General features: G+C 44.5%; 1 protein-coding gene across 1 annotated transcript in view; it reads left to right on the top strand.

The window, feature by feature from the left end:
• The window catches only part of DGKG (diacylglycerol kinase gamma), a 162,189-nt gene that overhangs the window by 96,161 nt on the left and 51,336 nt on the right, over window positions 1–14,692 (top strand). The window contains exons 13-18 of the mRNA XM_060242030.1: window positions 592–680; window positions 1,678–1,794; window positions 6,510–6,608; window positions 8,892–9,008; window positions 9,679–9,752; window positions 14,350–14,424. Coding sequence (XP_060098013.1) covers window positions 592–680; window positions 1,678–1,794; window positions 6,510–6,608; window positions 8,892–9,008; window positions 9,679–9,752; window positions 14,350–14,424 — 571 coding nt within the window. The remainder of the gene's footprint in view (window positions 1–591; window positions 681–1,677; window positions 1,795–6,509; window positions 6,609–8,891; window positions 9,009–9,678; window positions 9,753–14,349; window positions 14,425–14,692) is intronic.

Genomic DNA, 14,692 nt, shown 5'->3' with positions numbered 1-14,692 from the left:
CTGTGATACCATTTCTCCCAGGATCTGACATCATTTTTATTGTTACTTCAATAGAGTAAAAGTGTGACCTCTATAAGTTTGAAGAAGCTTTTATTTTTTTGTAATTCCTGATAAGCATGACTTCTGAGACTATCTGTTCTGGCTCTGGTTTCCTTCTTGTGGGTCATGTGTCATCCTAATATGTAGCACATAGCACTTTTAAAAATGATTAACAGTGTAATCTTGAAGTGTATTTTCCTGGCCATAAGCCCCCCAATTAATAAAAGGGGACTTACTTCTGAGTTGCACTGCTTAGGATTGCTCCCTGTGGCACCCAGCTTTCAAAAACAGTTTTACAAATGATAAAGTCTGGATGGGAGGCATGACTTAAAGGCGCTTAGTAAGTCTATGGCTTAGCTCAGTTATGAACCATTTGACTGGATATTACCCATAAAATTAACCCAAGGATTAAGAGTCAATTACTGCCTTGGGAAATATAATTTTTATTATGGGTTTTACAGCCAATCTTGCCAAATGGCCGTAGCTTTTGTGTTTATGGATTCAGAGTGGACTTAAGGCCGCCGTTTTTCTCTCTCTTCCTTTTCTCTGCAGTCTGTAAATACACTGTCCATGAAAGATGTGTATCCAAAGAGATTGCCCCCTGTATCAGCACCTATGTGAAATCCAAGAGAAATACTAATGTAAGTGGGGCATGTTTGTGTTTACATGTTGATAATCCTACATCTGCTCTAAGCCATCTGTAAGCGGTACGTGTGGTCCGCACAGCAGAGTAGTACTTACAATAGTGCCAAAAAGGTATCTGCATTTTGCACCAAACCATTTCATCAGCTTGTTGCTCTTCTAGTTTAGTTCACAGGTCCCAGCATGAGGACAGATGCTGCCTGTTGAACTCACCTAAAGTCAGCCTATGGAGGAGGTTCTGCAAGTAGGTGCCCAACAGCACCATTTCCACAGCAAAAAATCATTAGGCCAGTTTCTGTTAGGAAGTTCTTAGATTTGTGATGTTCTTTTGTTCTGGGCTCCTCAAACTCAGTGTGAAAGTATTTGTCATTCCAGCCATGGCCATTGGCAGCATGATTAAGTACCCTAGATAAGGTGATGTTTCTGTCACAAATCTAGGCAGATGATCAAAGATGTGTCAAAATCAATTGGCCAAAGTAGCAACCAATATTAGGAGCTGCACTGAAAGAGCTAACAGATCAAAACAAACAGGAATATAATTGGAGGCAGGGATGAGAGTCAGAGAGACAAAGTGCAGAGGCTATCATTTATATTTTGTGTCCCCAAATGTTGCTAATGACTTTAAGAATGTGCAACATGGGAATAATTCATCATGGTGTTAAGGCTATATATGTGGAAGCTCTGCACCAGTATGAACTTGCCTGACAGCAGTACATATCTAGTTGGAGGGTTCCAATCATAGCAGAGAAATGAAATCTGTTTGTATATAATTAATAGGCAAAGCTTGTCTCTCACATCAGTAGGCACTTCCCCAAACTTGCCCAGTATTCTGTTTCTCCCACACTTCCAGGAATTTCCTGAGACCCTGGAATGAGTGCAGATTCTACTGAGCCTTCAGGATGATTCCCCACCCCCCTCTTTTCTGCTTTCAATGTACCATTTAGCACCTGGATTTCTTTCTCGTCATCTTGGTCATCTTGCTTCCTGCCTTTCTAGGTGATGCAGCATGCATGGATTGAGGGAAACTCCCCAGCCAAGTGTGATCGGTGTCATAAAAGCATCAAGTGTTATCAGGGCATTACTGGACTACATTGCATATGGTGCCAAATCACAGTGAGTACATGAAGAGAGTGTGGTGTTACTTTGACTAAGGATGTCAGAAAACTAAATTGTCCAGGGCAACACACTTCCTAGGTCAGCATGCCAGGACTTACGTGTGTTGGTAATGATCATAGTATGCTCTGTACAAGTGCGAAATAAAGCTGGCCTTCTTTTCCTGGAGGAAAAAAATGGCATGAAAATGACTATCACACAGAGTGCTATTGAGAAGTCACAGAACATGAATATGCTTTCCTAATTGCATGGATAGGGTTCAGGAACTTAAGAACAAATACAGATGGCACAGCACGCTGCCAGTGCCTTTCACGCAGCAGTTCACACAGCAGTCCAGCAACTGCAGCATAACATTCCTGTTGATATTTACTAATGAACCAAAAATAAGGAAGATTACATGACGTCTCCAACATTTCGGGGGGGGTGGTGGTTTGAGATATTCTGGCCTCCTCAAAGATGGTTACTCGGATCCAGTGGTGTGATGCATCACTCTCATGACAATCACAGTAACTGCCCTTCCATGAGCCCCATTATGGTACACAGAATTTCTTGTTTCTTACTTCCTGGAAATGGTTCATTTACTTTCAACTCTAAATGAAGAATTAGAGTAGGCTGGAATATCCTTGCCATGTGTTTGATTGGATGTGTCAGTTGGCTTTGCAGAGTAAAATGTCAAGCACAGGAAGAGGGGGTTTGTCAGGCCTGTAGATAAGTCATCAAGTAATTAACTTGAGGAATTCATTACTACATGGCAAAGTGAGGGCTGCTACCCTAGCTTGGAAAGGGGATAAGACACATTAATAGGGAATAGGCCCAGCAGTGTCTATTGCCTATGATGAGTAGGTTGAACTTCCGTGTTCAGAAGCATAATAACTCTGAATACCAGTTTTGTTGTTGGGGTGGGATGGGATGGGGAGGGATAGCATGGGGAGACTTGGCACCCACACTCTGTTTGTGGATGTCTGATATTCAAAGCTAGCACCTGATTGAGGCAGCTAGGAAAACTTGCTCTTCGTTACACCTGGGCTTATCTCCGATTTCTGGACAGCTAGCTACTTATTTCTGCTCTTTAACTGATCCCCAGCAAAGAAGAGCATTTATGCTGGCTAGATTTAATGTACTGCCGTCGGCTATTTTCACTGGAAGGTGCCAAAAATTTCTTATGAATTAAGGAGATACTTTTGTAATCTGGAAGCCATTGAATCTGTGTCTCATGTTTTATTAGATTGTCCATTTTACACTAAATTACGAGAACAATTTTTTGATTCCCCTTCTCTGTAGAAGAGGTGGCTTGTCTGATTGTGCCAAGGTTCAGTGGTTACACTCTAGTCATAATTCTTCACTAACTGCTAACGTTGCCTACTTTCTCCAGTTTGCAGTTCAAACCAGGGAAGCCATGTATTTGATGTATTTGATGTATTCTGTCCATTTTTGTACTGTTGTTATAGAGAGCCAGTTTGGTGTAGTGGTTAAGTGTGTGGACTCTTATCTGCGAGAACCGGGTTGGATTCCCCACTCCTTCACTTGCACCTGCTGGAATGGCCTTGGGTTAGCCATAGCTCTGGCAGAGGTTGTCCTTGAAAGGGCAGCTGCTGTGAGAGCCCTCTCCAGCCCCACCCACCTCACAGGGTGTCTGTTGTGGGGGAGGGAGATAAAGGAGATTGTGAGCCGCTCTGAGACTCTTGAGTGGAGGGTGGAATATAAATCCAGTGTCGTCTTCTTCTTCTTTATATCTTATGCCAATAAAGGTTGTCTGATTGTTAGGATCATCTGACTGGATGGACCATTGGCTTGACCTAGCAGAGCTCTTAAGTTCTTTAGCAGCAGGCAGAAGAATGTAGATGTCAGGCTACTTCCTTGTATTAAATGTGTACTTGAGTTCTTCACAGACTTTTATTTGGGCATCGTTGTTGTTTGGCTTGGGTTTATTTATTTATAAGCAGAGAACCTGCAAAGACTTGTGGGGTGTTTCTTATTTAGTTATCCTTTATCATAGACAGATCACTAATTGCAGGGGTTTAGAGTACACTTCCATGGACAGCAAGATGCTGCAGGTGTGGGGCATTTATTAAGGTTATCCACCCCTGGAGCCAGATGGATCCAAGTGGCTTTCTGACAGTTCTAGAGGGAATTGCTGTTGGTATGGTTGGTGCTCCAGTCAATGCCCTGGCTGACCTCTGGAACGAGGAAGACCTGAGAGGTTGGCACAATTACTCCCAGGTGTTTTGTCTCACATGTTAGAGCCCAGATAATCCTTTGGTTTACTGAGGAGCTGCAAGCAAAGAAAAGACAAAGGAGATAGTTAGAGCAACTGTGAAAGAAGACTCAGGACAAATCCGATAAGACATGATCTAAAGCTCATTTTAAAGCATACTCTGTGGTAGTGAAGGTGGCAAAGAAACTTTACTCTTTTGTCATCATCGCATCTGCACACTGTAGGCCAGCAGAGCTGTTATAGGTGGTCAAAGACCTGTTGGGGTCTGACTTACAGGAGGAGGTGACCCACTGTGATCATTTTGCTCAACACTTTGCAAATAAAATCTCTCACGTCCAATGTTCCCTCTAAGCTATGGAGTCTTGTGAGCAAAAATTCTACTTTGTGAGCTACTGGCATTAAAGTTGTGAACTACTGCATACATTAATTTGCTCTGGAACCATCCTTCCTAAGCTAAGACAAAATGTGTGAGCCGGAGGCTAAAAACTGTGAGCTAGCTCACACTAACTCAGCTTAGAGGGAATACAGCTCATACAATGTGGGCTTGATATTAGCAGTGACAGGGTCCGATGGTGCCAAAGTAAATCTTGTAAATCTATTTTGGGATACTTTTCAATATATTCAGTCTGGGGATGTGGACAAGATACTTGGAAGCTTGTGGCCTACAACCTTTGTATAGCTCTTACCATTCCTAGTTACTAAACTCCTTTTGGGGAGGGATGACAGACTGGGTATTGAGAGATAGTTTGTATCTCTTTGACAGAGGGGGTAGTTGCCCAAATCTTGAAATAAACTATGGTGCATTCGCTACTAAAGAAGCCTATCCTGAACCCAGAAGATTTTAATAACTCAAATAAAGTGATTGAACATCTGGTGGCTGGAGAACATCAGGCATTCTGTGATGAAGCAGATTTTTTTATTTTTTTCCGGTCTGTTTTCAGGACTAGTTATAGGACTGAAATAGCCTTGGTTACCCTGGTGGATTACCTGCTCCAAGAGATAGACAGAGGGACTGTGACCCTGTTGATTCTCCTGGACCACTCAATGGCTTTTGATACCGTCAATTATCATATCCTTCTAGAACACCTTTCTGGTCTGGGACTGGGAGGCACTGTTTTGCAAAGGATCTGGTCCTACTTGGAGGGTGGATGCCTTTGGGATCCTGTAGGGTTCCATCTTGTCCCCTATGCTTTTCAACATCTAAATGAAACTGCTGGGTGAGGTGCTCTGGAGATTTTGGGCTGGTTTGTCACCATTATGTGAATGACACTCAGCTTTTTTTCATGCTTCTGGCTGATCCCGGAGGAGGCAGTAGAAACTTTGAACCAGTGCCAGGAAGCAGTTTTGTTCTGGATGGGGTTGCCTTCCCCTGGGGTTGTTTAAATTTTCTCCTGTGCCATTTTCCTGACCTGAAGCAGCTGCAATGATACTAATTGCCCCACTAGGAGATGCATGTGTACTGATTACCTATATATTATGTTTCCACAGTAGCACAAACACATGCACACACCAGAGGGTGCAGGTTCTAAGTCCCTTTATCTCAAAGTGTGATCCAAATTAAATCCCCACATGCCTGAGAAGTAAGGTTGCCAACTCCAGATTGGGAAATTCCTGAAGTTTTGGGGGTGGAGCCTGGAGTGTTTGCAGAGGGGAAGGACTTCACTGGGGTAAAATATCATAGAGTACACCCTCCAAAACAGCTATTTTCTCCAAGGGAACTGATCTTTATCATCTGGAGATCAATTGCAATACTAGGAGATCCCCAAGCACCAACTGGCAATTGGCAACTCCACCAGCAAGTTACAGAACTTTACAACACACCTCTCCAACCCACCCAGGGGTCCCCCAGTATAGACCATTTAGGACCCTGCTTTTCTGCTGTTTCTTCAGAGAGTTCAGGGTGACTTAGACATGATTCCAAAGCTGAAGTCTCCTGTTAGGCAGTTTACAGGGGCAGATCTGCTTAGCTGCAGAAGCAGAACTGCATCATGTACCTTTAGACCATTTTCTGGGCAGGCAATGTTTGCATGGGCACACACTGAAGTAAAATGTATTTGCTGCAAAAAATGCATGAACAGAAAGCCTGATAAATGCACTATTCTACACGTACAATGCTAAAGAGTAGCCTTCCTATAATTGGATTCAGTGACACATAAAGTTGCAAACCTTCAGGTTGAGTCCGGACTTTTTCTGGAATTACAACTGAGTGTCAGACTACAGAGAAGGCTGGCTTGCTCTGGGCTGTTTTAACTTAGGGGGGGTCATCATGATTCATTGGTAGAGTACCTGCTTAGTTTGGAGAAGGCTTTAGGTTCAATCCTCAGCATCTCCAGTTAAAGGATCAGGTCGTAGGTGATAGCCTCTGCCAGTCTGAGTTGACAATACTGAACTTGATGGTCTGGTTCTATGTAAAGCAGCTTCATGTGTTCATCTTCCCAATCTGTCCTAATAAATAATATTCCTGATTCATGCTCAGTCCCTGCTGTCTTTCCTCTTGCAGCTTCACAACAAATGTGCCTCTCATATGAAGCCAGAGTGTGATGGTGGGCAGCTCAAGGACCACATCTTATTGCCTTCCCACATCTGCCCTGTGGTTCTGGTAAGGGAGTGCAGTTTGGCAGTCAAAATACATGCTTTGTTACTGGTATTTTCAGTCTCATTTATTAAGAAAGCTAGTCTACGCATGAATTTATTCAGGCTAGCTTTGTTAATTTAAAACCAAGATTCATAACGGCCATTTCAGTTTTGTGAAGTTTACTTTGCTATCTGAGATGGGTGTTATCAATCTGTTGAATTCATTCACTGTTTAAGATGTCCTAACATAGCCAAGAAGCATTTTTAATGGTTAAAGGGCTACTTTTTAGCAGGCCCATAGCTATGAGGGGCCTGGGGGGGCAGGCCACTCTATTAAACCCCCCTCCCTATGTAGGGCACCTCCGTTGGAGGGCCTCCAGGACCAGCAAAGGGGAGAGCAGCAGAGAGAGAGAGAGAACAGCAGTGCAAAAGACAGGGACAGATTAAAAGAGGGGCAGAGAGAGAGAACGGCAGCACGAAAGATGGGGGCAGAGTAAGAGAGCAGCAGAGAGAGAGAATGGCAGCGCAAAAGATAGGGACAATGCAGGGCAGTAGCCAGAATTTGAAAGATCGGGGGGCATTTACATTTGGGGAGGCATTGATGCCCCCAGCACCCCACACATCCTTCCCTCTAGTTGTTCTCCCTCTTTGACACCCTCCACTCCCCCCTCCCCCCCCCAAGGAAGGGAGGGTGGTGATGAGAGTGACAGGCAGGAGAATGGGCAATGATCCGGGCTGGGAGAGAGGGGAAGGAGGCAAGAAGGCGGCGATTAGGGCTGGGAGGGAGGGGAAGAGGCCAGGAGAAGCTGGATCAGGACTGCGAGGGAGGGGAAGGAGGCAGGGAGAAGGCAGCGATCAGGGCTTGGAAGGGAGGGAGGGGAAGAGGCCAGGAGAAGCCGGCGATTGGGGCTGGGACTGGGAGGAAGGGGAAGAAGGAGGGGAGAAGGTGGCGATCAGGGCTTGGAAGGGAGGGAGGGAAACTGGGAAAGAGGCCAGGAGAAGCCGCGATCAGGGCAAAAGCAGCCCCCCACCTCCCCGCCAGTTAAAGGGCCCGATGATCAGCTGTTTCGTGGGCCCTTTAACTAGCAGGGGGGCTGGGGCTGCTTCTGCCTCCAGCCCCGCAGTGCTATTTTAATGGCGGGGAAGGGAGGGTGGTGGCGAGGGGCAGGCAAGGAAGAGCTTCCCTTCCCTCCTCTCCTCTCCTCTCCCTGCTGCTTTCCCCGCCACCACCCTCCCTTCCTTCCCCACCATTAAAATAGTGCTCAGGGCTGGAGGCAGAAGCAGCCCCAGCCCCTGTGCTAGTTAAAGGGCCCACAAAACAGCTGATTGGGGGACCTTTAACTCCAGTGGGAGGCTGGAACTGCTTCTGCCCTTGCCTGCCAAATGCTCACAGAGCCAGCAGCAGCCCCCAGAACCATGGCAGAGTCCCCAGGGGCTGGTTGGGGCCTCCAGTCAGGGGACCTCGCCCAGAAGCCGGGGGGGCTATTCCCCCACAGGCCCCCTCATAGCTATGGGCCTGGGACAGTGGCAGAGGGAGAGAGGGAGAGAACGGCAACGAGAGAGACAGGGGTACCGAGTAAGAGAGCAGCAGAGAGAGAGGGAGAGAGATTGGTAGCCCAAAGGACAGGGGGACAGCGGCAGAGAGAGAGAGTGAGAACAGCAGTTTAAGAGAGAGGGGGACAGTGAGACAGTGGCAGAGAGACAGAAAGCAGGAGAGCGAGAGAGCAACAGCCAGAAAGAGAGTGCAAGAGAGAGCTCGGGCCAGGCGGGCTGGCTGCTGGAGGGAAGAAGCAGCCAAGCCTCACTGCCCACCACCACCAAATTTTCCAGCTCCCAGGCCCCTCCACCCAAAATTTTCTGGCTACAGGCCTGCTTTTTAGAGTAAGTGGATTGGCTTTCCATAGATTTTCAGCTTTGGAGATTGTGTGACTGTGGATTCTTGAAACAAAATCAAGCTAGGAAGCAAGATGCTGGTTATGCATTGGAGCCATCTGTGTGTAAACAAATTCCAGCCATTTTTAGAGTGATATCTGAAGGACTTCAGTACCAACTGTTGCAATATCACCAAATAAAATGAATTTTTACAAACTTTATGAAAATTATTATTGATGGTTTATCATATCAGCATTCTGACAGCATGTGTGACATAGTACTTGTTTCCAGTATTCCATGATATTTTTGAATGGTCTTGTATATCAGTGCAATTACGTGGACCTCCTTTTCTCTTTCTTTGAATTCCCCATTCCTTTTTATGTGCTGGCCATCATCTATGTTTGAAACTCCATATGCAATATTTTCTATTCCAAAGGACAGGCAATCCCACCCAAGAAGATCAGACAGTGAATCGCCATCCAGCACCACCCCAGATGATATAAACCAGACCTTCAGATTCAACACTATGACAGTGGATGGACATGGGCTGCAGGTCAGAGTTATTTTTTGTTCTCGTTTGTGTGTGATCGCGTATGCATATAAGGGAAGACACTACATACATCACTCATAAATTGCAGGTCAGTTTTACAAAAAAGCTTGCCAGAGGAAAGATGGTAATAGGTGTGGGTCTCTTAGGCTTCCCAGGAAGGCTGTCCCCAGATACTCTGACCTCAGTAGAATTGTGTTGAATTGTCCATTATAAAAGACTAATACTTGCATTCCCTAAATTCTCCTTTTTTAGAAAATATGGCTGTTCCAAAATACCTGTGATTGCAGCAATTTTACTGACTTTGTGTAATGTCTGTTTTGCACTGCACATGCTCTTGTACAATTCATACTATATTCCTAGATTATAAACCCATTAAATCAGAGGATATATCTGTTATATATTGGTCAGCACTTATAGTAGTCTGTGGCCTCATAACTGCAGGACAAAACACAGACAAGGGTAAGGCCAAGAATAGTGCACCAAATGGGTGGTTCCCCATCTATCAGGAGGATCCCCCTAGGGCACTCTTTTCTACTGACCTAACACATTGCCAGTTGCTTGTCTTCTTCCCTCTGTAGCAGTGCCGCATGACTCATTCTCCCCCATTCTGTATGAATGATGTTTTGTATGCAATACAAGAAGGCTTTTTGTTTGGTTTGCTTTTGCTTTCCAGATTACCCCTAAGCCTGGAACACATCCACTGCTGGTGTTTGTGAACCCTAAGAGTGGAGGGAGACAAGGGGAAAGGTATGTTGCCTCTTCCTAAAAAATCCAGATGTAGTACAATAAATGAATCATTATTGTTGCAAGTGATAGAGGGAGCCATTCTATGCAGGTCTATTTAGATGTATGCCCCATTTTGCTCAGTGGTCCTTATTCCCAAGAATATGTCCTTAGGACTACAGCCCCAGGTATCTTCAAAAAAGATATCACAGTATTCTTGCACTTCAAACATAGTACTATGCAGCTAGGAAAGTGTGATTCTTACCATGTTTATTGCTATTGCAAATGTAGTTTCAAATGTGGGTATAAGATTATCACAGGTATGTATTAGATAGTTCCAGTTGCATCATCAGACATATACTAGCATCCTTGGTAACAACAGCTCTAATGAAATAGACTTTGGAAGACTGGACTAATGAAAGACATGGACTCTATAACATTGTAACTGCCGATAGATGATAGATAGATAGATAGATAGATAGATAGATAGATAGATAGATAGATAGATAGATAGATAGATAGATAGATAGATAGATAGATAGATAGATAGATAGATAGATAGATAGTGTAATGTACTGAGTTGCGAGACGGTTGGAAGGCAACATGCTTTATGCAGTGGTACATTACGAGAGAGAGAACACGCGGGCTGGGTCCCGCTTATATACATTCCCCGGAACTGCCCCCCAGTCTGACCAGTCCAATCCTGGTCAGTCAAACTTCCCACCACAGATCTTGATGGGCAGGGTGTCTGGCGAGCTACATCCGGGGACCCTTAGGGTCACCTCTGTAGCAATCGCCATGCGGTACATCAGCTTATGTTCAAGACATGACAGATAGACAGACAGACAGATAGATAGATAGATAATTTCTCTCTATCGCATTGCCAATTGCTTGTCTTGTTTCCTCTTTAGCAGTGCCACATGACTCATTTTCCCCCATTCTGTATGAATGATGGGGAGGACAAAATAGGACAAAAATAAACGAACACAAACATAAGTGCAAAAAATGACCAATTAAGATAGTTATGCCCATAAACCAAAAGTACTGAAGTATAGCTAAGAGAGTAATATAAAGTACAACACTAAACATATAGCCATCAGCAATATATCTATTTCTAAATAATATCACAGAGGTTATGATTGATAGAACTGTGAAATAGAGCTAGGGACAGACTGGTGGGGAGGGGGAAAAGCAGAATCCCCCACAAACCTGAAGAAAGTTCCAGGATTGGGGGAAAAAATCTGAAATCTTAAAAAAGGGGGGGGGATTAAAACACCCCAAAAATAACATAAACAATTTCTGTAGATATAAGAAATTAAAGTATCTGGACTTTCAGTGGCTGTTGGGGGTTGCTAGGCAGCCACAACAATATTGCCAGCCTTTCTACATCAAGGCTATGGGGAGGGGAGCAGGAGTAGACTGGAAAGCAGAAAAAGCTCTGAAAAAGGTTTCACCTAGACCTTTTCCGCAGTAGTGAAATTCCCTGCATTGACTTTTTAAAACTGTGCATTATGTGAAATCTTCCACAATAGATTTTTCCTCCACAGGAGGAAACCCAAACTTTTCTTCTTCTTACCTTGCATTTTCAGAATCCCCAGTTTTAGTGAGTTCTGAAGATGTGGGGTAAGAAGAAGAAAACTTTAGGTTTGCGCCTGGTGAGGAAAAATCTACCACATAACACATAGTTTTAAAAATGTCAATGTGAGGACTTTCACTGTGGAAATTTTACTGTGGAAATGGTCCTAGGGAGACCAGTTGTCCAGTCAACAACCTCCCTCTCTTTGGCCCATTACCACTTGGAAAAATACCTGAAAATCTGGTATTGGCACAATGGTGCAATGTCATGTCCAGCAAATACCCAAACATGCTGAAAGTGCTGCTCTATGTGGTGATGTCAGTTCTGGGTATTTGCTGGAAGTGAAAGCTCAGAGTCATCTCTTGTCACTTCCTTCTCACACTGATTGCCAGCCAATGGTTGGCAATTTTAGTCTCCCCCCTCCCCCAAACTGTCATGTCCCTTGATGGAGAAGTATTTGTCAGGGACAGGTTCTGCAACAACTACCAGAAACTCACTAACCATGCAACTCATTCCAGCCCTGGGGTGGCAGCCACTGTGCAACTCAGCCAGCCTGGCTATGCTAGGTCACTGCACAATCCAGCCTGCTGCCAGCCAGCCAGCATTCATCCAGCTAGAATTTTTTCACAGAGAGACTGTCAGGCTAGAGAAGCAGGGAAAGCTGAAAACATTGGGACAGATAAAGATTGGTTAGCTGTGGGGTGGGAAGGAGAGAAGAAAGCAAGCCAGGATTCTCTTGGCGCAGAAATGGAAATCTCAGGAAATTCCCATGAGAATAGACTTGGTAGGAAAAATTCTGGAAATAGCAGAGCTGGACTTCTTGTCCCAGCTGTTGACTGGGAAATCTAAGGAAGAAGCAAAAAAATATTGGATGAAATTTTATGCCTGGCTAGATACGCAAGACTCTTAAGATTCTGGTGTGAACTTATATCTCCTTTTTTCCTGTATTTTGTATTACAAGATTGCCTTTATTGGAATTGTCAAAACTAACAGATAACAAAAAGATTCATAACATAAAATATTAAAATGTTGATGATGTATAGTTTAGAGATAATAATATGTGACAATTTATGTATTTTAAGAAAGTATTGCAGATGTAGACTTGTATTCTTTGAAAGTATTTTTATGCAGAATAAGATTAATATGTATTTTTGTTTTCTATGCTCTCTATTCCCTATCCTTAAATTTCTGAAACTAATAAAACTTTTTAAAATGGAGGAGAAAAGAAAGCAGGTTGAATAGCAGTGGCCACTGTAGTACTGGACCCAGCTTGGCTCAATGGTAGCATTGTGATTTTTTTTGTGACAGTGATTTTTATTTTTCCCCCTTGTTCCTGGCAGTAACCTGTAAATCCTGACCAATGTCAGTAGCCCCCATGCCAGTGGGTCTGTTTCAGCACAAGCAGCAGCCACTGCACAACTGGGCATAGCCCAGCCTTGCACTGGCAGCCACCATGTGTTACCAGGTGTCCCACTATTGCAGGAAATCTCATGGCAGCAGCCCCCTGGGCTGCCACTGAGTAGGCCATTGTGGGAAGAAAGGGAGGAAATAGCCATTATAGCAACAGTGTGAAGTTATTTCCATGTCACACTACTCTGTGATTCAGCAGAAACTCAATTGTAAAATCATAGATTTTCTGCTGAATCATAGAGTGGCATAACATTACTTCCTGGTTCAGCCTGGAAATGACATCATGACATTGACATGACATTGCCCTCCCACGTGCCTGCCCCCAGGCTACTGCTGAGTGCCAAATGGGGTTGCCAGGTCTGTGTTGGAAAATACCTGGAGACTTTGGAGGTGGATCTGAGAGAGGGCAGGGTTTGGGGAGGAGAGGAGAGAGGCCTCAGCATGATAGAATGACAGAGTCCACCCTTCAAAGCAGGCATTTTCTCCAGGGGAGCTGATCTCTGCCAGCTGGAATCAGTTGTAAAAGTGGGAGATTTCCAGGCCCCACCTGGAGGCTAGTGGCAACCCTAGCAAACCACTGCACAAGTAGGCCAGACTTTTCACAGAGAGAGAGTGCCAGGGGTATGAATGGAGGGAAAGCTGAACTTTTATCTGCTGAAGAGGGGCAGATAAAGGTAGGTTGGCTGGCAAATGGGAATGTGAAAAGGAAAAAGGGAGAGGGGCTATAGGGGCTGTTGGAGAAAGGAAAGGGGAAATAGTGGGAGGGGGAGGCAAAGCAAAAGGAGATATCGCCTGCAAGTCTTTGTGGGTCCCTCACTTGTAGCATATTTAAAATAAGAAAACACCTCAAATCATTTGACATTTCTAATTAACTAGCTGTACTTTCTGCCCCTAAGAAACTAAGCGAGGTCAGCCCTGGTTAGTATTTGAAAGGGAAACCACCAAGGAAGTCTAGTGTTGCTACACAGAAGCAAGCAATGGCGAATTGCCTCTGCATCTCACATGCTTCAAAAGCTCCTTGCTGGGGCCACCATAAGTCGCCTGCAGCTTGACGGGACTTTACACACACACAGGAAGCTAAGCAGGGTTGGCTGGCCCTGGTTAATATTTGGATGGGAGACCACCAAGGAAGTCCAGGGTTGCTATACAGAGGCAGGCAATGGTAAACCAACTCTGTTAGCCTGTAGACTTGAAAACGCCATGTGTCACCATATGTCAGCTGTAACTTGACAGTACACTCCACCACCAAAGAATTCATGTTTGAAGTAACAATATCTAACCATCTATCTAACAATAGCAAGTCTTTCATTATCATTGAACAAGAATGTTGACCACTTTTCGGCCCCAGTTCTGCCATGACCTTTGATGGGACAGGTCTGTAAGTCACCGTACTAAAGGCATTTGGGTGACTCAGTAGAGTCCAGTGCTCAAGGCACATTTGGAAGATTAATGCTGCCAAGCAAGTAGGTGGTTTAATGCTTGCTATGTCAATGGATCTGCCTGGTGTAAGTTTATGTGGGTGGTGGGGTGGAGGCGAGGGGGGGAGAGAATAGCAGCTGGCCTTGAGAAAGGGTTACTATTTGCCTTAGTTCTCTTTCTTAGGGCCCATCACTTTTTGTTTTTGTTACTCACCAGGGTCCATCGGAAATTCCATTATCTACTCAACCCCAGACAAGTTTACAACCTGGACCGAGGGGGACCCATTCCTGGGTACTGAAGTTCAATGTTCAACACATGGACCACACCTATCCTGCATCTTTTTGACATTCTCCCTGCTATTCCCTGTCCTCTTTGCTGTCCTGTTCTCTTCCCTATTTGCATTTTGCTATCCTTCTTTTCTCGCAAATTTTCTTTTATACCTTCCTCTGCACAGGAGTATATTAACATGCCTTAAAGGAACTTTGTCTGCTGTCAATTGTTCAACATGTCTATGCAGCAGTTTATGATACTTCCTGCATCTCTCTTAATGCAGTATATG

This window comes from Heteronotia binoei, chromosome 6, assembly GCF_032191835.1.
Source record: "Heteronotia binoei isolate CCM8104 ecotype False Entrance Well chromosome 6, APGP_CSIRO_Hbin_v1, whole genome shotgun sequence".
Classification (NCBI taxonomy): Eukaryota; Metazoa; Chordata; class Lepidosauria; order Squamata; family Gekkonidae; genus Heteronotia; species Heteronotia binoei.
The sequence above is the reverse complement of the archived record's forward strand: the minus strand, read 5'-3'. Positions and strand labels throughout refer to the sequence as shown.